The following is a 25,526-nucleotide window of genomic DNA, read 5'->3' as shown; positions in this document are numbered from 1 at the left end:
ATGACAGCATGTCCAGGGTCATGCCCTGGAGGACTCACAGTGCTCCAATACACCTGCCTAAGAATAGCAACACCAAGCTGTTTTGTGACCCAACCCTCCTTCCTCTACTCTTACCTGATCCCTCCATCCTTCTCTGTCCTCTGCTTTCACATATGAGGGTTTTCTGGACACAGAACCATATAAATCAGGGGGTCTCAAACTCAATTTATCTGGGGGCCGCAGGAGGCAAAGTCAGGGTGATCCTTGAGTGCAAAGTCAGTAGTAAGCCTTGAACATTTGGGGGTGTGACCCAAACAACAAAACAAAAGATTCCTCTAGGGCAGGGCCACAAAATGTACAGAGGGCCATTTGCGGCCCACAGGCCGTGAGTTTGAGACCCCTGATATAAATGAATATGCATTCTGCAATAAAGCTAAGTTGTAACACTGAACTGTTCCAGGAAGATCTCTAGTGTTTCTGCTCTTTAGCCAATGTGGCCCATTGCCCATCACTACCAACCGGCTTATCTAGTATTAAATGGAACTCTATACAACCTTAACAAAATTATTCGCTCCTTCCCTGAAATTATTAGCATAATATATCCTTTTTTTGCTTTTTCAGCCACACCCAATGATACTAAGGAGTTACTCCTGGTTATCCACTCAGAAATCGCTCCTGGCTCGGGGGACCATATGCGACACCGAGGGAGACCCCAATCAGCCGATTGCAAGGCTTGCAAGTCTGCTTGCAAGCCCTACTGCTGTGCTATAGCTCTGGCCCCAGTATAATATATCCTAAAGTGATAAGACAAAGAATGGTAAAGATTGATTTATTGGTGACAGTTAAGTACAAGTTAAGTACAAGTTAATAAATATTGATCCCAAAGAACTCAGATTAGTGGTCCATTTTTTCAATTGACTGTTGGGGTAATAAATTGAAGTCAATCTTGCTTCTTGGGAAATGAAGCCTTAACCAGCTCATATATGGTATATGCTGTTCCTGAAAAACAAAAATAAAAATACTTACAAGAAATTCAAAGATGAATGCTTAAACTTATTATTATTCTAGTTAAAAAGACATCAGATATACAGGATTGGCATTAAAATTATGTTTATAAAAACATAAAATATATTCTGATAGGTAATGGCAAAATTTTAAAAATGTTTATTTCAAATAAATTTTTTCTAGCTTAAATACTGACTTCTAAATGTGGCCAAATAATGTATTTGTCAAACTTAAAATTTTTTTTCAGGAAAAAATGTTATTTCTGTACTAATTTGAAATTGCATAAGAAATGTTAACTGCACCCAGTTAAATCACACAAATGAATTCCTGAAATACTTTACCTATGCAAAGCAAGGGTATACTTTTAAAGTGACCAAATTTTATTTATTAAGGATGCATTATGTATTAATGATGAGGAAAGGAGACAGCAACTGCTATATGGGTTATACTTAGCTATGCTCAGGAATCTCTCCTGGCAGATACTTGGAAGATAAACACCTTAACCCAAATAATATTTCTGTGCCCCATGTAAGTTTCTTTTAAGCCAATTACTAGAATGTCTAAGGGGGGGTGCAAGAAGGAGGTAAGGCTGAAGATGTGGCTCAAATGTCTACTATGTCCTGCAAGTAGATGCAAGTCCCGGTGATCCATTGAACTGCATGGTCCATGAGTGATCACAATAAAAATAAAATACTCAAAATAGCAACACTGGCCAAAAAAAGTTCATGTTTAAATTAAGAATATATTACAAATGTAAAAATTTTAAATACATTAAAAAAACTTGTGTGTGGTATGTTCTATCAGTACAGTAAGTATATGATAATCATTCAAATACAGATTCTGAACTCTACTTGTAGTGGACCACTTTGCAATATGGCACTACTAGTGCTAAATAATGAATGAGCCCACCCAACTCTAAGAAAAAGAATAGAAAAAAGTACTGTTCTGTACAGGTTTTGTTCTGTTAAAAATATTTAAGATAGCATTTAGAACTCAGATTCTAGTGATATCACTGTGTTAAAAAAAACACTAGCATAGAGACCAAAGAAATATAGTGAACAAAGTAAACAGGATTTAATTCCAGGCATCACCTATGGTCCCCAAACCTGTCAGAAGTGATCCCTGAGTGCAGAGTCAGGGACAAGCTCCATGAGGGGTATATATAGGCCTGTCTTCCTGGTACCACTACTACTCTCAAGAAACCACTAGCATAAAGTCCTGGTTTTCCAGGAGTGCCAGCTTATAGTATCTGCCTTGCAAGCATTAGTCATAAGCCAAAACCTTCCACCAATTGTTCCATACAGTCCCCATTACTACCTTCAGCACTGTCAAGCATCTCCCCCACATATAATACCATAAAATACTAGTATAATGAAAGCAAAGAAAATTTCGGTTACAATGTCTTTTATATTTTTATAGATCAAGCATTCTAAATGTCTTACCACCAAGTGTCAGAATCATAGTGGCTCTATACAGGAGGGCATCAGACAACCCACCCTTTAGATGTATTGGAATTCCATTATCCTCCTAGGTTAAAGAAAAATATATTGCATCATTTGTTTCAAATTTGATCCCAAAGATTAGCCCATGACAAAATACTAAGTGGCTCCTTAAGTTCTTAGAATAAAAAGTTTAAATACTAAAATTTAAAAGAACTGCCATTTTCCTGATTCTTACTACTTTTAAAATAAATGAAAACACAAAGTTGAAATGCTCAACTTTGATATATCCAGTGCCTTAATAAAAGAATTGAAATTATCAATTATTTTTTCAATTTATTTATTATTTATTATGTTTTCAATTTAAGATTCAATAATGATGTACTTTTCAAAAGATATTCTAAAGTTAGGAATATTTACTCATTACATTCATCAATTTATTAAAAGAGAATCAATAAATTATCTATCACACAATAGATTTATAGATTTAGGGAGGTCACTTTTTCCTCTGTAAGGAACATAAAAGGGATGGGAAAATATGCTGCAATATATTACAACAGCAACTGGTAAGGTGCTTGCTTTCATTTTGTCACTTGCTAGTTCATAATCATATTTTTAAGGGGAAGGACTACACAGAGCTTTGGCTCAGGAGTTATTCCTAGCTCATTTTTCAGGGTACCATATATTGTGAGCTTGGAATCTCGGTCTTTTGCCTATAATACATATGCTCAGTCGGTCCAGTTATCTTGCTAGCTCTTAAATGAAAATGTTATCCCACCTAATCTTAAATGTATTTCTCCTTTACAAAGCATCTAGACTTTGTAAAAATGTTTGAGCTTCTAAACTCCTAAGATTACAGTATTCTCGATGATGATTACAGTTAAATCTGTATATATGTTCCAAATTTCCTGAGGTTAGATCTTAAACATTCTATTCACGGCCTTCAAAAGGTGTGCTGTGAGGCAAAAGATGTGTAACTGACTATGGTATAATTACTCAAATACATTAAATATCATGTTATATACCTAAGAACATCACAATTAAATTAAATACAATTCTTTTATTTTTCTTTTATCTCCTTAAATTAAATAGAATTCTTGCTAGTTGTGTCATAATAGAAGGGGGGAGGTAAATTCACTTTTATTCTACTACTTCTGATATATTTTGGGGAATATTAAAAAAATTATATATTATTTAAGGATTTATATTTGTAACTTACATTTTAATACACTGTAAAGAAGAGCTCTGGTTTTACTTTTATTTAAAATAGCCTGGTATTCCAGAATAAATTTATTGGACACTTCCTGACTAACATGAAATAGCACTTTTAACACAATATTAAGTTTCTTTCTACATGATGTTTGGGGTCATTCATCTCTATGGTGTATTTCTGTGCAACCACCCCAGAAAAAAAAAATCAAACTAATTTAAAGTTTCCAGTTTCTATCACTGGAAGCCTCCCTCACCCCTTCCACTTATTACTATCAATCTAGTATTACAATACCTGAAATAGTTTTTGTTTCTCTGGCACCTTATTTTCAAACTGCCTGCGAGAAGCAGTACTTATGGTTCTCTGGGTAATCTGACGAAGAGCCTGAAACGGAAAATCCATATGCATTACACATGTCAAAGGTAAACGACAGCAGCAAACTTCTTGGGTATGACTGACCAAGGTTCAATCCCAGGCACCCCATATGGTCCCCCTGAGTACTGCCAGGAGTGATACCTGAGCAGAGAGAGCCAAGAGTCACACCAGAGCAAGAGCCGGGAAAAAATAAAGAAAACAAAAAATTCCACCCAACTCCTATTAAAAAAACATTGACTGCAATCGCTTTAACGTTTAATATCACTTTGGTGAATCAAAACATTCGTTCAGAAACAAAGATCAGAACCTGCATGCAGGTTTTCCAAACTTTTTTGGTCACTCATTCACTGCCCTTGTTAGTCTGCAAAACTCTCAAGAAATTTCATTTCTAAGCAAAAACAACAAAAGAAAATCAGCACAGGAGACCTTATGGAAAGTGAGCCTGTAGCATTTTATCCTTTGTGAAACTAAAACACAGGTCTGCTCGTGCCCCAACCCAAAACCAACCCAGAACCGGCAACAGTTCTCGAAGGGCCCTTGGAAAAACAAAGCAGACGTTAACGGGAGCGGCCTCCGCTCTCAGCCTTCCAGGGCCCCCAAACGCCCGCCCTGGTCTAGGTTTCCCTGCACCGAAGCCACAGCCTCGGCCACGGGCTTAGGATGGAAGCACCAGGCCCGTTTGAGCGGCCGCAGATCCTCCACCCACGCACACGCCCCGCGCCCGACTTCCCCACGGATCCCAGGCGGGAGCCATGGAGGAGGGAGGGAAGGACAACGATCAAGGTGACTTCCCGAGAGCGCGCTGTCTCTTGTGGTCCCTCAGCCTCCCAGCCTCCCGCCTCCCATCACGAAGACGCCCCCAAAGCCCCTCACCGTCAAATTCCGCAGCATCTTGCCTGAATGACCTCCGACCGTGACGCGGACCGAACTGTAGCAATGATCGCCTCGGCGGAACCGGAACTACTTGTGCCCCCTTGCGCAGGCGTCCGGAAGCGAGGGGCGGGGCCTCTTGACCACAGAGATTGAAGTGCGAACTAGAGCGGCCGTCCGGTTGTGCGCTTTCTAGGCCGCCTCCATCTCGCTCATCTTCGGAGGTTGAACCAGAACCGCGGGTCCTAGACCTAGACGCAGAGCAACTGTATTTGCTATTTGAGATCACCCCAAGGGATTTGTGTGATGTGATGCTCTCTCGCTTAAATAACATGTAGAAAACCAGGCTATCATAAAAAGTGCATATATTTTGATCGAGGAGCAATTTTATTTGTTTGTTTGGGAGCCACGCGACCTTATGGGATGCCAGACTTCGAAACCTGATCAGCCGCGTGCAAACTTCCTACCCGGTGTACTATCGCTCAGGCCCCACAGAGCAAATTTTGAAGGTTGAACCGGTTAGTTGGCTGTAAAACAGGAAACAAAATTTAACAACTCCTGTGGACCTATGCGATAGCAATAGCGTTAGGGCGTTTGCCTTGCAAGCAGCCATCCCAAGTTCGATCCTTGGCATCCCGTCCGGTCCCCTGTAACTGCCGGGAATGATTTCTGAGCACAGAGCTAGGAGTAATTCTGGTGCCTCGGTTTCACTGGCACAGCACCAAAGCTACAAAGTTCGACAAGGGTTTAGGATGCAAGACCACAATAGCAGGGGTGTCCCCTTTCCCAAGAAAATAACTCCTCTTAACGGATGCCATCATTTTCCATCCAAGGAATTTGCAAGACACAGCTGTTCCTCGTGCTGACAATATTCTGCAGAGTTCTGTCAGCCAGAATAGCGGCTTTTCTTTTTTAGTACCTTTGGATGCTGCAGAACTTCCCACAAAAGCTGCTCTTTCACAGGCCTCGAAATTGTGGAAGATGTTTTTTCATTTGGATCTGGGAAAATATTGAAGAGGAGGAATTTGTTTGATTTGGTTTGGTTTTTGGGTCAGCGCTCAGGAGTTACTCTTGGCTCTAAGCCCAGAAATCGCTCTTGGCAGGCACAGGGGACCATATGGGATGCCGGGATTCGACCCACCGTCCTTCTGTTTGCAGGACAAACATCCTAACTCCATGCTATCTCTCTGGCTCGAAAAGGGAAATTTTAAGTGGGGAACAAGAAATAGGATGGCAAATCTGCAACAACCGTATTTGTATCTTAGGTTCCATTGAACTTTCTACTGTGAACAGTGCTGGGCACGGCCATTATTAACAAATAGGCTGTCATACTTGTCGAATCACCCTTACTTAAATAATGCCTTGTTATAAGCGCTCATAGGGTCTACCCTATGCATGCAGTAAACATTAAAATATTCATGCTGTACTATTTTCTCACCTTTTAATACTTATTCTAATTTTAAAGCTTATGTTGGTCAAAATAGGTGGTATGGACCAATTAACGTATTTTCCAGCATATAAGACGGCCCCGACTTCTTGTTAAAATATAGGGTTTGGGTTATATTCGCCGTAAGACTAACTTTCTTTTAATACACACCAAATGAAAATCAAAAATCATAAGAGGAAAAGAGTAGAACCCTCAAAGGTTAACAGCATATGCTTAATAAAGCTAGACTTTGGAATGCCAACAATCATTTTACATTTGTCACTTGTAGTGAGTGACTGTGATTTTTTAATTGTGATCTACATTAAGAGGAGAGGGGGGGGGGGCTCCTCCAAGAGCAGCTGGCTGGGGTGCAGTGATTATTAGACAGCTTGAGGGAGACAGAGCTCCTCCTCTGTGTCCCATAAAATCTGAACAGGACTGAGCACTGGAAAGCCTCATGCCTGGCGTCTGGATGAGATTTGACACTCAGTACCTCAGCTCCTCTGTGTGCCCTTAAAGATGAATCAGGACAAGCAGAGGACTGAGTGATGACGCCTGGCAGTTGCCTGGGATGCAGCCGTAATAGAGAGGCAGACCACTCGTCCCTGAAGTTTCAGCATGCTGTATACCAGTATATAATACGACCCCGGACTTTTAAGTTTTTCGGTAGTAATTCATCTTAAAAATTAGCAATAGAAATTTCCCTTCTAGTCTTTAGGATTAGCTGCACCAAATAATCTGACCCATTAAATTTTTTTTCTCAACAAGGTTTATAAATATCCTTATTATTTGTTATAACAAGGACCTGATTTTTTTTTCTTCCTGCAAGACTCACTGCTGCTGATCCTAGAGTACAAGAATTACTCAGGTGGCGCACGGTCCTTCCCAGCATTGCAGATGAGTTAGTGCCCAGTGCCACACAGTGCCACTCCTGTCCTATGGCACAAGGGTGCTCTGGGTGCCCAATGTTAAACCTGTTGTCATGTGTAACCCCTAACAAATCATCTACCCCGCGCCACTAAAAGGTGAATTTAAAAGGTTAAAAGATGAATTCTTAATCGCTGGTTATGTTTACTTATCCTACCAGATTGTGAACTTAAGATGACAAAATGCCCAGGCTAATCATACCATTTAACTCCACATCTTTATTAAGATCTCAAATTTATAACCAAGCCTGAATTCTACTTTCTAATCTGTACTTCCAAGACATCTGATTTCAGATCCCAAGCTTTGTTTCCTAACACATCTTGTAACTAATCCATTAAGATATCTTACAGCACACACCTTTCAAATGTAACTGCAATTTGACCTCATCACAATAACTACTTCTCCAGGACATGCCATTATTGCTTGTCTGCCATTACTACTAAACAGTTTTCCTTCTACTTCTCCAATCAGTTTATCTTCCACATAGCAACAATTCTTTTAAGAATTTAAATTACTGGGCAGGAGAAATAGCACAGAAGTTAAGGCTTGTTTGTCTTGAACCTGGCCAATTCAGATTTAATCCCTGGCATGGCCAAGAGTGATCCCAGAACTCAGAGTAACCTCTGAGCACCACTGGGTGTGGCCTGTAAAACAGAAAGTTAAATTACTGACTTAAAAATTTTTGTTCAAGTTTAAAAAAGATAAATGTAAAAATTTTGTTTACTGCTATAATCCTAATACTTAGAATAGTAACTGGCACATTCAAAAAAAGTTCAGGGCCTGAAAAGATAGCACAGCGGTGTTTGCCTTGCAAGCAGCCGATCCAGGACCAAAGGTGGTTGGTTCAAACCCCGGTGTCCCATATGCTCCCCCGTGCCTGCCAGGAACTATTTCTGAGCAAACAGCCAGGAGTAACCCCTGAGCATCGCCGGGTGTGGCCCAAAAACAAAAAACAAACAAACAAACAACAACAAAAACCCAGTAAATATTACTGTGCTCTATAATTAACAACGACTGAAAACTATAACTAGAGGGTTTTCATTAGTCGCAGCACTAGTAATTTCTATTAATTTATACAGCAAAATGGTTTGAGAACTGAACAGTACCCATTTTGAATAATTTTATATACATATACAATTTCTATAAAGTATCTTAGAATTTATTTTCTATTAAGCAAAGGCTTATTTATAGATATTACAAACTGATTGATATTCTCTGATAACGCTGAGCAAAATTTTCATTAAAACTACTAATATATCAGACATTGAAAACATTCCCTGGAGGAATTCAATAACTTTTGGAAGACTTACTTTTATTTTAATCAGTAGTCTAAATATTTAATTCTAATGATATGTAATATTCTTCATTTAGATTTTAAGTGACCTTTAAAAATAAAATGTCACTCACTGCACGTTATAAAAAAAGTTCAGTAAAAAATAAATGCATAGGGGCCGGAGAGATAGCATGGAGGTAAGGCATTTGCCTTTCATGCAGAAGGTCATTGGTTCGAATCCTGGCATCCCCTATGGTCCCCTGAGCCTACCAGGAGCAATTTCTGAGCGTGATGGAGCCAGGAGTAACCCTTGAGAGCTGCCGGGTGTGACCACCCCCCAAAAAAATTAAATGCACAAAATAAAAATTTAGTATAACAATTCAAAAAAAGTTTTATCATTTGTGGAATTTCCTGAAATTCTTGTCTCTTTGCTTTTCCTCTATAAATTATGATTATTCTGATAGAAAAATATGAGTATTTGGGAACTTATACAACATTTTAATCTTTCAGAGCACACTTAAAATTTGTTACTAGATTTCTAAATTCGTCCTCAGAAGAAAAAGAACTACTTTCCAAATAGAACCCAAAATATTAACCAAAACTTCTTTTGGACTATTAGGTTATAAATATATGTATGTTATTCATATGATATCTGTATGTTTAAAACTGATATTTATATATGGAAACGCTTGTAAGTTTAGGGGTATCAAGTAAAAAAAAGTATTTAGAAGATAATTACAAAGATACAAAATCAGTTATTCAACTGTTTTCCTTTAAAAATCTTATTTTTTATAAAGAAAAGCCAGAATAGTTTTGTGTGACTGATATGCATGTGTTTTAATTCTGAAACCATGTTTAATCCAGTTATAAAACACCTTCAAATGAAATTTAGTGTATATTACTAGTCAAGTGCTAGCTCCGGACTCAAGATTCGTCCCACAAAGACTACAAGGAGACGAATGAACCAGTATTGGAAAGGAGTTTATTTTAAATGCCAGCATACTGGGGCCTCCTCACCTCTAGTAGGTGTGACACCCCCCCCATCCATTTTGCTTTTATACAATTTTAGAATGAATTGCATCATTGCTTAGGGGTAAACAGATTAGTGAAGAAAGATCTCAGGCATCAGCTCACTGTCTAGATAAATTTAAAGCCCGAATTCCATTTGGGTGCCTGCAGGTGGCTCACATTCCACTTGAGTGTCCTCAGGTCCTAGGATATAATTAGTCCCGAGTGTAATTAGATTTCTTAGTTTACTGCTGGTTTACTATTTGACCATCCTGGTATTTCTCAGAATGCACCCTTTATGTCCTATGTCTAAAGCAAAGCAAGATTACAGAAGCGAAACAGCAGTTAATTCTAAACTTACATTCTAACATTCCCTTTTAACACAGATAAAAGATTTAAATATAATTTCATATTTACTTTGATTTCAGTAAGAAATTAGGTAACACTTAGCTGCCTCTTAATTGCTATTTTATTAAATAATTTAAGTTTAAATGCCCTCACAGAAATTAAGTATACTGATGACTGATGACTCTGGTACTAAAAACTATAAAAATAGATAGCCAGAGTGATAGCACAGGGTAGGGCATTTGCCTTGCAGGTAGCCGAATTGCTACCAATCTGGGTTCCATCCCTGGTGTCCTATATAGTCCCCCTGCCAGGAGTGATTTCTGGGGCCGGAGAAATAGCATGGATTGCCTTACATGCAGAAGGATAATGGTTTGAATCCTGACATCCCCAAGCCTGCCAGGAGCAATTTCTGAGCACAGAGCCAGGAGTAACCTGAGCGCTGCCAGGTGTGACCCAAAAAACAGGGGGGGGAGGGGGGGAGGAGTGATTTCTGAGGGCATATCCAGGATTAACCTGAGTGCAGTGGGGTGAGGCCCCAAAACCTAAAATAAGATAAAATTAAATTAAAACAAAATAAAATATTTAAAAATAATTTTATAAATGATTCTGTTCATTAAATAATCTGTGACTAAAAATTATGAGCATGATGCTTTGCAATATACTCAGAAGGATTTTTTTAAATTTCTGGCCTTTAGAAGTTTATAATTAGAGGATAACATACAGAAAACAGTAAATAATGATTGCAAAGAGGAGTTTCTAGAAGCTAGACTAGGAAGAGTTGTGGTAAATTTAAGAAAAGTAGTGGTAAATTTTGAAGGTTTTAGGAAAAACTGATTTTTTTCAGAGCGTGGTAGAATAAATACAAGGAGTATTTATTAAATAATTAAATTAAATTTATTAAATAATTATATGCCTTGCATTTCGACAACCAACCTGCATTCAACCTCTGCTACTGAAAATAGTCCCCAGAGCATCACCAGGAGTGACCTCCTTCCTGAGCACAGAGCAGGGAATAATAGTACATGAGCACTGCTGCCACAAATCAGCAACAAGAACTCCAATGAATTAATAATATACACAAAAGCCACGTCAACCAGCTTTAGAACGCATACCCTTGTGAACCTTTAAGAGACAGGTAACAGTGACCAGAAAATAGAGCAATTTGATATTTATAAAGCCCCTTTTCCGATTCTGGAGGTCATTTGAAACAAAGTGCTTTATCAGTCTTGACATACAGTCTCCTACATTACCACATAGAAAAATGGTTTTAATGTAGAGAGACAAGTAACCAGTTGTATTAACTGTAGGATATAATAGGTTCATCTTTAGTGTTTTTTAAAATGACACAGAATCACCAAAAAGTGTTTCAATGTGCTGTTCTGGTTTAAAATAATGCAATAATGGCTGTGTACCCACCTCATTTTCATCATCCTTGACTCTACACCAGTTTTTCTTTTACTTTTTGTCATTTTTTCCTTAATCTATATCAAATTTAGTTTATCAGTCTATAACTATTTTCTTTTAGAACAAATATTCCATAACACAAGTGTTGAAGGTAATGCTGTGAGAGTGATTAATACTCAAATACAACAATCAAATCTAGCTATGTAGTAGCCAGAGTGAGGCAAAAGGACTGGAACAACCTTTGTATATGAGGCCACAGCTCTCCCCTGTCACCATGATCTTCCTAGGTACCCTGGAAGCAAGTGCCAAGCACTAAGCAGAATTGCCCTCTGTTCCTCCAGTACCACCATCTATGACTGAATAAACAAAGAAGATGTAGTTGTGAAGTAATAAAGATGATAAAATGTGAACTCACTGACCCCAGACAGTATTTGGTGTTCAACAACATCAGCAATAATGCTCAGTGTTTTTTTCAGTAAGACACTAAACAGAGCACACTTAATTTTTTTCATTTTTATTATACAGAGCATACTAACAGAAATTTATCTTTTATATAATCAAGGTTATAAATAAATGGTTACTAGCCAATCAACAAACAATAATCACTTGACTCTGCTTTTGGTCTGGAAAATTCTCTATTAGATTGTACAGCTACTTATTTTTTATTTTTTTAAACCAATTTAAACTGCTTTAGAATTGCAATGACATTTCTTATAAAGTTTACCTATTAAATAATTCTTTCAACTGGGAACTTCATGTATCAAAATACTTTCTGCAAGATAATGCACTCTTCAGTGTCTCCCATTTAACTTAGTTGTCTTATAATACAATCTGATTTTATTTATATTTATTGATTTTGGGGCCACAACCGGTGACGCTCAGGGGTTATTCCTGGCTATGCACATAGAAATTGCTCCTGACTTGGGGAACCACAGGGACACCAGGATCAAACGGAGGTCCATCCTGGATCAGCCGCTTGCAAGGCAAACGCGCTACTGCTGGGCTATCACTCCAGTCCCAATATAATATGATTCTTTAAAGTTGAATATGAAATCAGGGTCTCTAAAAGAATAGTTTGCTCTCTCCCCATTATTCATAGAGGTCATAAAAATGTTCTTTGTTCTTCATATTTAGCAATAAGAATTCCTCAGATCTCAAATGGCAGGAAACAAGAGGGAACTTAAGGTCATCAGTGTACTTAAAGACAATACTCAAGCTTACTTTAGATTCCATCTCCAGCACAGATTGAGAAAGTGTTAAAAAGGCTCTTCAACTTTTCTTTAGTGGCACATTTAGTTAACCCAGTTACCAAAAAAAGGGGGGAGGGGGCAAGATAATAGTCCATCTTAAAAGCTTGACTCAATCTGAAAAGTCTGATGGAAATCCTCTCTCCCAAAGATAGATCCTGAAAATAACTGCCATGTGCAAGAGAATCAGTATCAGAATAAACATTCTGAAAGACTGAGAAGAGTACTTTTATGCACTCAGAAATTTCAAGATAATCACACTAGGTATCTCACACAAATATGTTAGTTGTTTTAACTGAATTTCAGGTTACACAAAATGCAAGGTGTGGCACATTTCTACTGTATTATTTTGTTTTCACTTTCTAAAAAAGGATGTACTTATACCTTTTGATGTAAAATATAATATTTAATATATAACTTAAGAAACTATCACATACCCTAAACAAACATTTTTCTATATAAATGTTATTTTTGCTTAACAAAGCCATTTCAGTGCAATTAAGCAGCCTTTAATTAAAACATATATTAAGATTGTGAAAAAATAAGTTTACATTCAAGATGATGTCAAATTAGAGCATATATTATGTAACATTATAATTCCAGTAAATAGAAAACAACCATATATTTATGGCTATTTAACCATATATAAGTTATCATGTACATATTCCAAAACCAGAATTTAATCAGAAAATTGAAATCACCTATATTTTTAAATGTTTTAGGAAAAATCAACTGAAACAACTGTGCCTTAAATTAAAATATGCATACATATCTGAAACTGCTATGTGCAAATTTTGAACTAAACAGAAAATAAAGTATTATTTCCAAATTTTCTATATGAGTACTAAAGTCAAAATACTTACCTGCAAAATTAAAAAATGTGAGGTATTTCCAATTCTGAAGCAAATTTCTGAATGCTAAATACCACAAGAATGAAAACAGTGTCTCCTTTGAATAATTCACCTTGTTTGCAATTAAGCAAAAGATGAAGGTCTGCCAAGAAAATTTCCCATTTCAGCTATATCCTTTCATCTTATGAAGTGTAAACTTCAAGGGAAAAGCTCAAATGTATAAATGTATTGAATGAGTCAGGGGTTCATGGCCATAACATTTTAACCAACAAAAAAAAAGGAATTTTGAGTTCTCCAACCTGAAAATAACCTGACATGAGCATTAATTTCTATGCAGACAGAAAACATCCTTTGGAATCAAGCTATGCTTGACAAAGAATTATACTGCATAAATTGAATACATAAACCACCTCAATAAAGGTGGTATTTGAAGCCTTTACACACAACACATGAAAATGATAAAGTATTTTATTTATATTTGGTCTTCTTCATCTTTTCATAAGTATAGATCCTGAAACATTAGCAAGTCATTATACTCATACATTTTGTAATCCCTTTCTTCACACAACAGGCACACATATACATAAATGTCAAATAATTTTATCAACACTGCATAAACTTTTAAGCAGTAAATGCATTTCACATGAAAGAGGCTCTATGCATCACAGGACCTGTCCCAACAAAAAAGAAAACATGAGAATGCCATTTCAGCAGTTACAATGTTGATGTGCTCAATATATCTAGTTTGTTTTATACCCGTCATATATTTTCATAGGTCATTCACAAACAACAGAACACAGACTGTTTCCAAAAAAAAGTTATGCATCAACTTCAAAAATGACATACTAACCAGACATCAGCATTTGAAAGCTAGGCTGAATAGGACTAGCCTTGAAGCACATGCAGTAAATTTGTTTTCAGAATAAAAAATTAAATAGTAATGTCGGCAGTATTACCGCTGTTTCTATACTTATGGTTAATTACTAGCAGTACAACTCCCAGAAGGAAGGAGATGGATCCAATAGTTATATAAGCAATCCCTAAAAATGGATTTTTTCCTCCCATCCATGAAATTGTGCTCAAGATCATCCGTTTTCGTCCATCAAAAAAATGTACAGGGTAATCTGAAAAGTGTATAGGAAGATTTTTCCATCTCAAGTTATTTTATTTTAAAAATATAATATAACATGTTTAATTTAACTTTATAATGACTTTATAACTGATATGATTTTGATACACAGGCAACTTATTCAACAATTCTAAATGATAAATTGTAGATTATCTTGAAAGAGCAACTTAACAAATAAATATCTGTAAAAAGTTAATATATTTTAAAAGAAAAAACAAACTCACCAGTTATATCACTTCTCAAATATTTATGTAGTTCTCCATACTATATTTCTAAGGCCTTTTGCCTTTTCTGTATATGTACATGTATACATGTATATATATTACATGAACTTGCATGAGCTTCACATAGAAGAAGAGGTTAAGACAGGAAAAAATGGATGAAGGAGCTAAAGGTCTCTGAGCTCAAAGAACCTTTGTAGTTAAGCAAATCTAACAGGGCTCTGAGCACAAGGTCAAAAACAGGGTACTGGGGCTGGAAATGCAGCTCAATGATAAAGTATATGCTTGTATGCATAAGCCTGAGTTACATCCCCGGCACTTCAACAACAAGCAAAATAAGAAAAAAAGAAAAGGTATTACATTTTTACCTGACTATTTTTGAGCAATTATAAAGCTGAATATAGCACATAGAGATGATTAGTGGATTGAAAAAATGGATAGCTAAACTGACTTAAGAAATGTGGCATCATTTTTTTTTTGTTTGTTTTTGGGCCACACCCGTTTGACACTCAGGGGTTACTCCTGGCTATGTGCTCAGAAATCACCCCTGGCTTGGCGGTACCATATGGGATGCCGGGGGATCGAACCGTGGTCCATCCACGGTCCACCCTACACTAGCGCTTGCAAGGCAGACACCTCTAGTGCCACCTTCCAAGCCCTATCATTTCTTAATGAGTGGGTAAGCTATCTACATTGACCTGTTCAAGGTTCCAACAAGAGATGACAAGACTAATTCCCTATGTGAAAGGTTTACAGCCTTTTCAAAAACAGCTTTTTAATTTTTTTTCCAGATCATAGCTGGTGATGACCAGGGGTTACCCCTGGCTCTGATCTCCAGGGTTAAACTCGGTGGTCTTGGGGACCATATGGTATTGAACCCAGGTCAGCTACGTGCTAGGCAAATGCTTTACCTGCTATACTGTCACTACAAGCCCCCAAAATACCTTGTGAGGTGCCATCTGTTTCTTCTGTAACTTCTATCACCATCAATGGTGGTATGATTACAAAAGACAATCTCAGCTCTACTAGTTAGTTAATCCTAATCCAACACTTAAAGAGACATAATAAAATCATATGTTATTCTCATTCTGTAATAATAGGTTTCTGTCTATGTATGTTTTAGTATCTAGTTCCTATCTTATTCTAATTTTAACAATCCTTGATATTTTCCAGATCTAAATCCAAGTTATCAATACCTTCTGACAGTTCGTGTAATACTTGTGATACAAACTATAAATTAATAATTCTGGAGCATATGTCTGAGACTCAATGATGAACATCTTTGCAATTGTAAAAATAAAAAAATCCCAACTGTATTATGAACAACATTGTAACTGTGGTGTTTAAAGAAAAAATTCTGAGGTGTTTCCAAGATTTCCTTTCATAGTAGTTAAGACAATAGGTTAGCATATATTTTCTTTTTTTTTCCAGGGGGTGGTTTGGTTTTGGGGCCATACCCAGTGATTGATCAGGGGTTACTCTTGGCTATGCACTCAGAAATTGCCCCTTGTTTGGGGGACCATATGGGACGCCGGGGGTGGGGGTGGGGGAATAGGACCGCGGTCCGTCTTAGGTCAGCTGTGTGCAAGGCAAATGCCCTACTACTGCAGATCACTCTGGCCCCAGCATATATTTTCTTAATCTCAAGTGATCTTATGTTAACTGCAACAGAACTGCCCTCTTACTTTTTACTGTAATTTGAGAATAATGCTATTTTTCTACGAATAGCCAAAGAAGTTCTAGCAGACTAAAGTGTTCTTATGTGGTCCTTTTCTCAAAATATGGTCATTTTGAAGCTATCAATATCAAGTCATTCATACATATATACCTTTGTTTTAAAATTCGGTCTTTTAACTATTTACTAATCCATCATAAAACTATATCTACCTACCAACTTATCTATCTATCTATCTATCTATCTATCTATCTATCTATCTATCTATCTACCTACCTACCTATCTATCTATGAATGACTAATTTACATTGTGAAAAAAATAAAAAATGCAAAGATCAGGACTGGAGAGATAGCAAAGTGGGAGGGCATTTGCCCTGAATGCAGCGGATCCAGGACGGTCATTTGAATCTTGGCATTCCATATGGTCCCCCGAGACAGCTAGGAGCAATTTCTGAGCACAGAGCCAGGAGTAATCCCTGAGTCCTGCTGGGTGTGACCCCAAAACAAACAAACAAAAAAGCAAAGCTCACCAGAAAACATTTAAAAATGCTAATATTTGAGCACTTCCTTTATAGACACCACAAGATGTAAGGGCCTAATTTATAATGAAAGAAAAAAAAATCTCTATTTCTGTTTTGGCAAAGACCAATAAACAAGGCCAATATTACCAGTCTGTCTACTTGAACAAATTAGTGAAGTATATAGCCAGAGGGACAATTGATGCAGAGTCAATAGCCAGTTTTGAACTTCGGCATTTTAATTACCTGTGTAAACTTCAGCAAGTCACTTAAATATTCAATACCTATAGTGTGGACATAAGACCTCTTTACCTAGCTTACTTTATAGCTTTAATAATAAATAGTACAGAGAAAATTATATAATATTTACATATAATCAGAATTTAGAAACACTAAAAAGAATATGTAGGAGCTGGAGTAGTATAATAGGTAGGGAGCATGTCTTGCACATGGTCAACACAGGTTCAATCCCTGGAATTCTATATGGTACCCCAAGCACTGCCAGGAGTAATTCATGAACAAAGAGCCAGAAATAACCCTTGAGCGTCACCAGGTGTGGTCCCAAATCCAACATTTATGAGTTAAAAAATATTTCTAAAATATTAAGATATAGTGCAGCTATTGATAAGCTTGTTCTGACAATATGAATAGCAATAATTATACACTATAATATAACATATACACTCATTTTTATTACTTAAAAGTAGAATTAACAATGATCCAATACTGTTATTACAACACTGGATTAGTATTACTTACCAGTCTTTGCATTAAATTTAATTATAATTGTTATCTAACTTTTCAATAAATCTAGCACCTTTTTTTTTTTTTGGTTTTTGGGCCACACCCTGTGACGCTCAGGCTAGGCTGTGACTCCTGGCTATGCACTCAGAAATCGCTCCTGGATTGGGGGACCATATGGGATGCCATGGGGAATCAAACCACAGACCGTCCTAGGTCAACTGTGTGCAAGGCAAACGCCCTACTGCTGCGCCACCACTCTGGCCCCATAGCACCTATATTTTTAAGTAATTACTCAAATTACCTATTAAGAGGGAGGAATTCAAGACATTTTTGGAAGATATTTAAAAGATTACTCTTACACATACACTTATTTTAAAATGCAGAGATCAAAACTAAGAAACAAAGCAGCATGCTACATTATGAGATAAGGCTAAAACTGTACTCCCTTGACTTCCATCAATGTGTACATGACCAAGAAAAGGATACTGTATGAGATATTCAACAAGTATCGTCCAGCTGGTAATGTTGGATGTAAATCACTCTTTCGCTCTATAAGACGATACAACTTACGAAATGTAGGTAATGCTGCAGTGCGCATCCAAACAATAAAATCTTCATTTATGAAGCCATTGTTATCTTCATCCTTATCCAGCATATATACTGGTTTAACCCAGTTTACTGGCTTTGTTGTACCTTAAGAGAAAGAAATTGAGGGAAGGAGAGAAAATAGCCACTTCTATTAAAGGCTATTCTATTGTGTTAGAAAACTAACACTACCAAATCAGAAATAGGTAATGAAGTCTTATTTACAAAAGAATAAGTAGGGTCAAAAGACATATTGGTAGATAAGACATTTTCCTTGCCAGTGATCAACTCAAATTAAATTTCCAGCATGCTACATGGTTTTATTCTCTACTATTATCTGACTAAAACCAGGCAGTGCTGGGGAGGGTGTCCACCAAAGCTATATATAGTGCCAAGGGCCACACAAAAACATTCACATGCAAGACACATCCTTGTTCTATTACTAAAGCAACATCTCCAATCCAGAACATACATCCTACCTAAGAACATTTATTTTATCAAATCAAGTCAAAAAAGTTGTTTTTAGGCAACTCTGCTGCCTGAGCACATGGTATCCAAGCACATATGGCCCACATCACTCTCTGCGTTTTGAGAAGACCATGTTCTCTTCTGAGTGCATTACACATCTGTCCCTCCGCTTCTTCCCCCCCCTGAGTTGTTTATTTTTGTATAAACTTAAGGCTTGATTACATGTAACCCCAAAACAAAAAAAAAAAGTAAAATATAAAGTAAAACAAAAAGATAAACATAAAAGATTTAAAGGTATTTCATTAAAACACTAACTTAAATTTTACATTAAAAAAAATATTAACTATATATTACCTTTGAATCGTTCTTCCAGGGGTCCTTCTCCAGGAGGATTTCTGAATTTCACATTTTTATCTGTCCACCACGCAATACCTTTTCTTTTCAATTTAATTGGAATCGGTTCAGAATCGTTGCCAACCAAAAATAATTCTAATGTATCTAAATGTAAGAAAAGAAACATTTGTTATACTAGTATTTACTTCCCAAAGTATTTGTGAGGGGATAGGCATATCATATACTCATTTTTCTTTTTTTTATATACACATTTTTCTTGCTAATTTATATATATGAATTGACTATGAAAATTTGTAGTTGTTGATGGACATTTCACTCCTCAGTACAGTTCCAAATACCTGGAATGAAATTTCCTATATAAAAAGTTGTTATGCTGAATACATCAAATTTTTCAACTGCAAATTTTCCAACTATAACAATCTTTCAGATAAATCTGCTTCTCCTTCTCTTCTTTACATTTTTCAATCTGCATGTCCAAAACTATAGAGCTCTTAAAATTATGACTATTCCAAATGAACATTATTTATATATTGTTTTGTTTTGAAAGGTCCATATCCAGTAGGGCTTAGGACTTACTTCTGTACAAGGGTTATCCTGATAGGATTGGGGGACAGTACTTATGGGGAAATGGAGATTGAATCCACGTTTGCCACATCCAAGGTAAAAGACTTAAATAAATGTTTTATAAATATACACTATATATAAGTAGAGAACATACATTAAATATAAAATATAGGCAAAAATAAAATAAAAAGGGCCAGAGAGATAGCATGGAGGTAAGGAGTTTGCCTTGCATGCAGAAGGACAGTGGTTTGAATCCTGGCATCCCATATGGTCCCAAAGCCTGCCAGGAGCGATTTCTAAACATAGAGCCAGGAGTAACCCCTAAGTGCTGCCGGGTGTGACCCAAAAAACAAAACAAAACAACAACAAAAAAAATAGAATAAAAAGTACCCTATTCATTTTTATGAAATATGGTATATTTTGTGCATAGGGTGTTAAGTATAGGGTGTTAAATAAAACCTTACTTAAATTTAAGCAATTTCTCATATTTCTTTTATTTTGGGTAAGAGGGATTGAACCTCAGGCAGTCTACAAACTGAGCTAAATCCTTGTTACCTTATTTTTATTGCTTAAAATGTGATTACCATAAGTTTAAATTGCATAATAGTTCACCTAAGTTTTTATATTAGAGATGCTATAAATGGCATAGCTTCTCATAATAAAAGCTGAAAGTTGGTTACAAAAAAGATAAATAGGTGCCTGAGCGATAGCACAGCGGCATGGCATTTGCCTTGCTTGCAGCTGACCCAGAACAGACCTCGGTTCGATCCCCAGTGTCCCACGTGGTCCCCAAGCCAGGACCAATTTCTGAGCGCATAGTCAGGAGTAATCCTTGAGTGTCATTGATGTGGCCCAAAAACAAACAAACAAAAAAGATAAATAACTTTTTAAATGATTGTATATAAAACAGGAAGCATTGCAGAATGCCTGGCTCTTTCTTTCCAAAAATAGGTTATTTATAAAATATAAGTGTTTAAAACAAAGTCATAAAACATTGTAATATTCCACTGATAAATTTATCTTTTTTTTTTTTTTTTGTGGTTTTTGGGTCACACTCGGCAGTGCTCAGGGGTTATTCCTGGCTCCAGGCTCAGAAATTGCTCCTGGCAGGCACGGGGGACCATATGGGGCACCGGGATTCGAACCGATGACCTCCTGCATGAAAGGCAAACGCCTTACCTCCATGCTATCTCTCCGGCCCCTGATAAATTTATCTTAAAGATGTTGCATTTTTCAATTTCTTTCACAGTTTTAGAATGTCAAATCTGTGCTAAGATTAAAAGCATTTCCTAATTAAGTATCTCTTTATATAAATCTGTATTTACATATCATACCATTAAACATGCTGTTTGCAATAGCTCCACATGGAGCAATTGGTTTGTCTTCATTTCTTCGATAAGGTTCACATTCCTTACTGGGATTCTGATTTTTAGAAAAAAGATCAGGAAAAAATTATTTAGGTCTCTGGGAAAATTATAGCCTACCTTTAACTAAAAATTTGATCCCTATTTTGCTCAGTTACAATGCATATAAAATGAATTAGCTAACAAATAATAACCCCACATATACTTACAATACTTTTAATATTACTGAATTAACTTTTTAAATGTAAATGTTCCTTGCATCTTTTGTCATAGAAGCATATACTTAAAAATCTGTTAATGCAGAAATTTTTCACAAAGAATTTTCTACCCAAGACAAATTACTATTGATCAAGCTGTGTCATAATGAGTAAGATATTAAACTAAAAGCCAAGACTGGAAATGCTAGTTAGTTCCACGATGTTAACTATGCAACTTTAGGCAAGTCCATTGGGCCTCACTTGTAAAATGAACAAATTCAACTAGATAATTTCAATTGTGACATGGATTAAATCTCACACTAAATGAGAGGAGGATTAAGGAAAGAAAGAACAGATGGAAGAAAGAAAATCTAACAGACTCTAACAGTTATTCTTAAAACTGTATACTGATTATATATGCATACATCTAAATAATGGAGTATTACTTGAGTTATAAACAATAAAATCATGCAATATGTCACAATGTGGACAGATGGAGAGTATCATGCTGACTAAAGTTAGTTAGAGAGGGACAGACAGAATGATCTACACATGTGATAGAAAGAAGCATAACAACAAATATCCAAAGACAACAAAAACTGAGGAATGGTCTTTAGTAAGAAGCTTATCAATAGGGGAGCTAGGGAGAAGAGGGACTGGAACAATGATAGGGGAAGCTGACATTCTGAAGGGTGTGGTTGGGTTAATGCTAAATTGATTTTTTTTTTTTTTGGTTTTTGGGCCACACCCAGTAACGCTCAGGGGTTACTCCTGGCTATGTGCTCAGAAGTTGTTCCTGGCTTGAGGGACCATATGGGACACCGGGGGATCGAACCGCGGTCCGTCCAAGGTTAGCGCAGGCAAGGCAGGCACCTTACCTTTAGCGCCACCGCCTGGCCCGCTAAATTGATTTTTATGCATGAAACCCTGCCATTATCAATACTGTAAATCTCAATGTCTAAAATTTAATAAAACACTGTGTTGTGTTAAGGTACAAACATTCGAAAAAAGAAAAACAATGAAAGAACAAAAAAGAAAGAAACAAAGAAGAAACATAGAAACAAAGATGATAGATAGAAAGATAGATGATAGATAGATGATAGAGAGACAGACAGAGAGAAAGACAGAGACGTTGGCAAAAAAAAAAAATCCTTTGTCTTCTAAATTTAGTTTTGACCTAACTCCTACTAAAGATCTGAATAACATGTCCAATTAGAGTTTACCAAAATTCTACTAAGTCTGAGTTGTTCTGGGGTTCCAGGACATATGAAGGCATATTTCAATCACAAAATTGAACAAAATTTTCTTAACTGAATTAACTATACCCTAGTTAAGCGCTATTGGACTATTCTACTACCAACCAACTTTGTATATATAGTTTCATAGTTTAGATTGAAAAAAAAAAAAACCTGCACAAATGAGGCTAAGGAAATATGTAACAGATCTCATCAAGACTCTTGTACTGAATTCGCCAATTTTCAGTTCTTAGATTTATAGTTTGTGCTCTAAGACTGTGAAGATAGACCATATATAATAGACTTGCTACTATGTAAATGCTGAGCATTATTAAAATATTCATGTTTTTTTAAAAAGTTTTCAATGTAAATAAAGTGCTAATAGAGGATAAACATTCTAGCCACTTAATGAGAGCGTGTTTTATATGTATGAGGTACTGAGTTTGATCCCCACAATCCCCTTTGAAAAAGAAATCATTGATCTGTATGAATTATGAAGTATTTTTTAAATCTAAAACCTCTCACTAAAGAAAATATAAATTGCATTTAATTTCATTCTAACATTAAATTTAATATTCCTATCTTAAAAATTACATGCTCTAATATCATACATAAACATTCTCATTTCTATTATTTACTTACAAGTAAAGCATTTGAATCTCCGTTCAGTTGACTATCATCTCTAGATTTCACATAACGACGATGGTTTTGATAGAAATTAGAGAGACCATAATACATAAACACATTTCCCTGTAGAAAGGCAAAACATTCATGAAATTATTAAATGTAAACTGTTCATGTATATATAAAAGCTAAGTCACCTGAGATTATTGATTAGAATTTACAGTAATATTTAACAAGTACCAGAGGAAAATTTACCAGTAATTAGCAATCTAAAAGGGTATAGATTATAAAGTTAACAAATTTTCTAAAAATCAGAGAGTACAATAAAAATATACTTCAAAACTTCAAAGATGTATTTATTATTTTAGAAATAATAATAAAGCTCAAGAATTCATTAGCATACATTAATCTATTTCTAAGTAAAATTTTTCTCTGATTCAGATTGGTATTCATGCAATTATCATCAATTTTTCAAAGTGGTAAGAGTCAAACTTTTATTTTTATACAGTAAATGCTGAACCAAAAGCAGGGCATTAGTTTCTCAGAGGACTATTATTAGTATTAGCAATTATCTAAAATAAGTCACTCTACACATATAAAAATTACTTTGACTATACAGTAGAACCAACTTAAAAATAACTTGGAAAGGGGCCAGAGTAATAGCACAGCATATGGGCATTTGCCTTGCATGTGTCTGACCTAGGATAGACCTTGGTTCGATCCCAGTGTCCCATATGGTCCCTCATAGCCAGGGGTGATTTCTGAGCGCATAGTCAGGAGTAACCCCTGAGCATCACCAAGTGTGGCCCACAAAAAAACAAAAACAAAACAAAAAATAAATAACTTGGAAAATAAGAATTACTTATTTATACTACATTTAGTCATTGGTTTGAAGGCATTCTGAATTACTTATATATGCAAAAGTAGAAAAATAATTACGGTATTTCCTCCTTTCTTGGTGAGATATCTATAATTTGTCTTCAATTAAAAGGATTACAGATAAAAAGGATTTCATTAGTATTTAAGTAGTTTCAATTGAGTTATTTTTATTTATACTATACTATAATATACGTTGATTTTCAAAGTCAAATTACATAACTTTTGCAGTCTTTCTTTCTTTCTTTCTATCTATCTATCTATCTATCTATCTATCTATCTATCTATCTATCTATCTATCCAATCCAATCTGTGGGGGGTATTTGTTTTGTTTGGGGCCACACTGGTGGTGCTCAGAATTTATTCCTGGCTGTGTGCTCAGGGTCACTCCTGGTAATTCTTAGGAGAGTCATTGGACTATCAGGGATTGAACCTTGTCAACAGCATGCAAGGTATCCTACCTACATCTGCCCAGCTCCTCCTAATAGTCTGCATAAACACTGGCTTATTTTTCTGCTGGTTATAGAATTAAATCACAGAAACAAAGACCATGCATTTATAAAAGAAAATCTGGCTATGGAGATAGCTTATACTGCTGAAGTACATGCCTGACATATACACACAGTTTATGTTCAATCTTTGGCACAAGTCCTCCTGAGCATCTTTGGGTATAGCCTGAGTTGTCCTCAGTACCACTGGGGTAACTGCCATCCCCCAAAAAGGAAGAAAATTTATCTCAAATAAGTGTAATATAACAAGTTCAATTTCCAACCTGAAAAAGACCCTCTTAACAAATTCTGAAACAAAATAATGTAAAGTTCTCCCCAAAACGTGGTCTTATTCAATATTTAAACTTATAATAGAAAATACAGCCCATAAAAAAAAAAAACTGAAAGTTTTTAAATGGGGCTGAAAAACTAAAATGGTCTATAAATCATTAAAAGTCTCATTAAGTTTCATTAGTTCTGTCTGCTCTAAGAAAAGCTGGTCTAAGTGTATTTTCACAATTTGTCCATCACACTGAAAATGCAGAGACAGTTCAAATGGCTAGCCATGCTTAGCATATGGTGGGCATGAGTTCAATTCCTGGTTCCCCAGAATCACCTAAGCATTGAGCTCCTGAGCATTGCTAGGGGTTGCTCCAAAACAGAAACAAAAGAGTGGAAATTCTTTGCTTCATATTTATACTTCCTCCCTCCCTCCCTTCCTTCCTTCCTTCCTTCCTTCCCTGCCTTTCCTTCCTTCCTTTTTTTGGTTTTTCAGCCACACCTGTTGATGCTCAAATCACCTGTTGATTTCTGGCTATGCGCTCAGAAATCGCGTTCCTGACTTGGGGGACCATATGGGACACTGGGGGATTGAACCACGTCCGTTCTAGGGTGGTGCCGGCAGACGCCTTACCACTTGCGCCACTGGTCCAGCCCTTATATCTTATTTCTAATGAAACAATTAAAGTTCTGTCTTCTACAGCTTTGTTCCTATGCTTTTCTTTCTTTCATTCTGAAACACTCCTGGGTCTATGCTCAGAGTTCATTCTTAGAAGGGTGTAGGGAGACAACGAAGGTCATATGTGGTGCTAGGGATCAAATCCAGGTTAGCACCATGCAAGG

General features: G+C 36.4%; 2 protein-coding genes across 2 annotated transcripts in view; both read right to left on the bottom strand.

The window, feature by feature from the left end:
* Positions 1 to 830: 830 nt before the first annotated feature.
* On the bottom strand, positions 831 to 5,349 carry LOC126013804 (cytochrome c oxidase subunit 7A2, mitochondrial). Its single transcript, XM_049777005.1, has 4 exons — positions 4,882 to 5,349; positions 3,928 to 4,017; positions 2,427 to 2,511; positions 831 to 978 (listed from the first exon to the last, which is right to left on the bottom strand). Exons 1-4 carry the CDS (start codon positions 4,897 to 4,899, stop codon positions 920 to 922), a joined length of 252 nt encoding a protein of 83 aa, XP_049632962.1. The 5' UTR covers positions 4,900 to 5,349; the 3' UTR covers positions 831 to 919.
* Positions 5,350 to 13,812: 8,463 nt separating this feature from the next.
* The window catches only part of TMEM30A (transmembrane protein 30A), a 49,002-nt gene continuing 37,288 nt past the window's right edge, over positions 13,813 to 25,526 (bottom strand). The window contains exons 3-7 of the mRNA XM_049776927.1: positions 23,059 to 23,166; positions 20,955 to 21,042; positions 19,057 to 19,200; positions 18,136 to 18,342; positions 13,813 to 14,486 (exon numbers count right to left, since the gene is read on the bottom strand). Coding sequence (XP_049632884.1) covers positions 14,293 to 14,486; positions 18,136 to 18,342; positions 19,057 to 19,200; positions 20,955 to 21,042; positions 23,059 to 23,166 — 741 coding nt within the window. The 3' untranslated portion in view covers positions 13,813 to 14,292. The remainder of the gene's footprint in view (positions 14,487 to 18,135; positions 18,343 to 19,056; positions 19,201 to 20,954; positions 21,043 to 23,058; positions 23,167 to 25,526) is intronic.

Source organism: Suncus etruscus, chromosome 7 (genome assembly GCF_024139225.1).
Source record: "Suncus etruscus isolate mSunEtr1 chromosome 7, mSunEtr1.pri.cur, whole genome shotgun sequence".
NCBI lineage: Eukaryota > Metazoa > Chordata > Mammalia > Eulipotyphla > Soricidae > Suncus > Suncus etruscus.
This window is presented reverse-complemented; position numbering and strand designations above follow the sequence as displayed.

Excerpts from the sequence above, each read along its gene's own strand:
- LOC126013804 (XM_049777005.1), bottom strand. Across the intron at positions 2,512-3,927 it reads AGAAACAAAAACTATTTCAG|GAGGATAATGGAATTCCAAT; the intron begins GTATTGTAATAC and ends TCTTTAACCTAG. Across the intron at positions 979-2,426 it reads TATGATTCTGACACTTGGTG|GAACAGCATATACCATATAT; the intron begins GTAAGACATTTA and ends TTTGTTTTTCAG.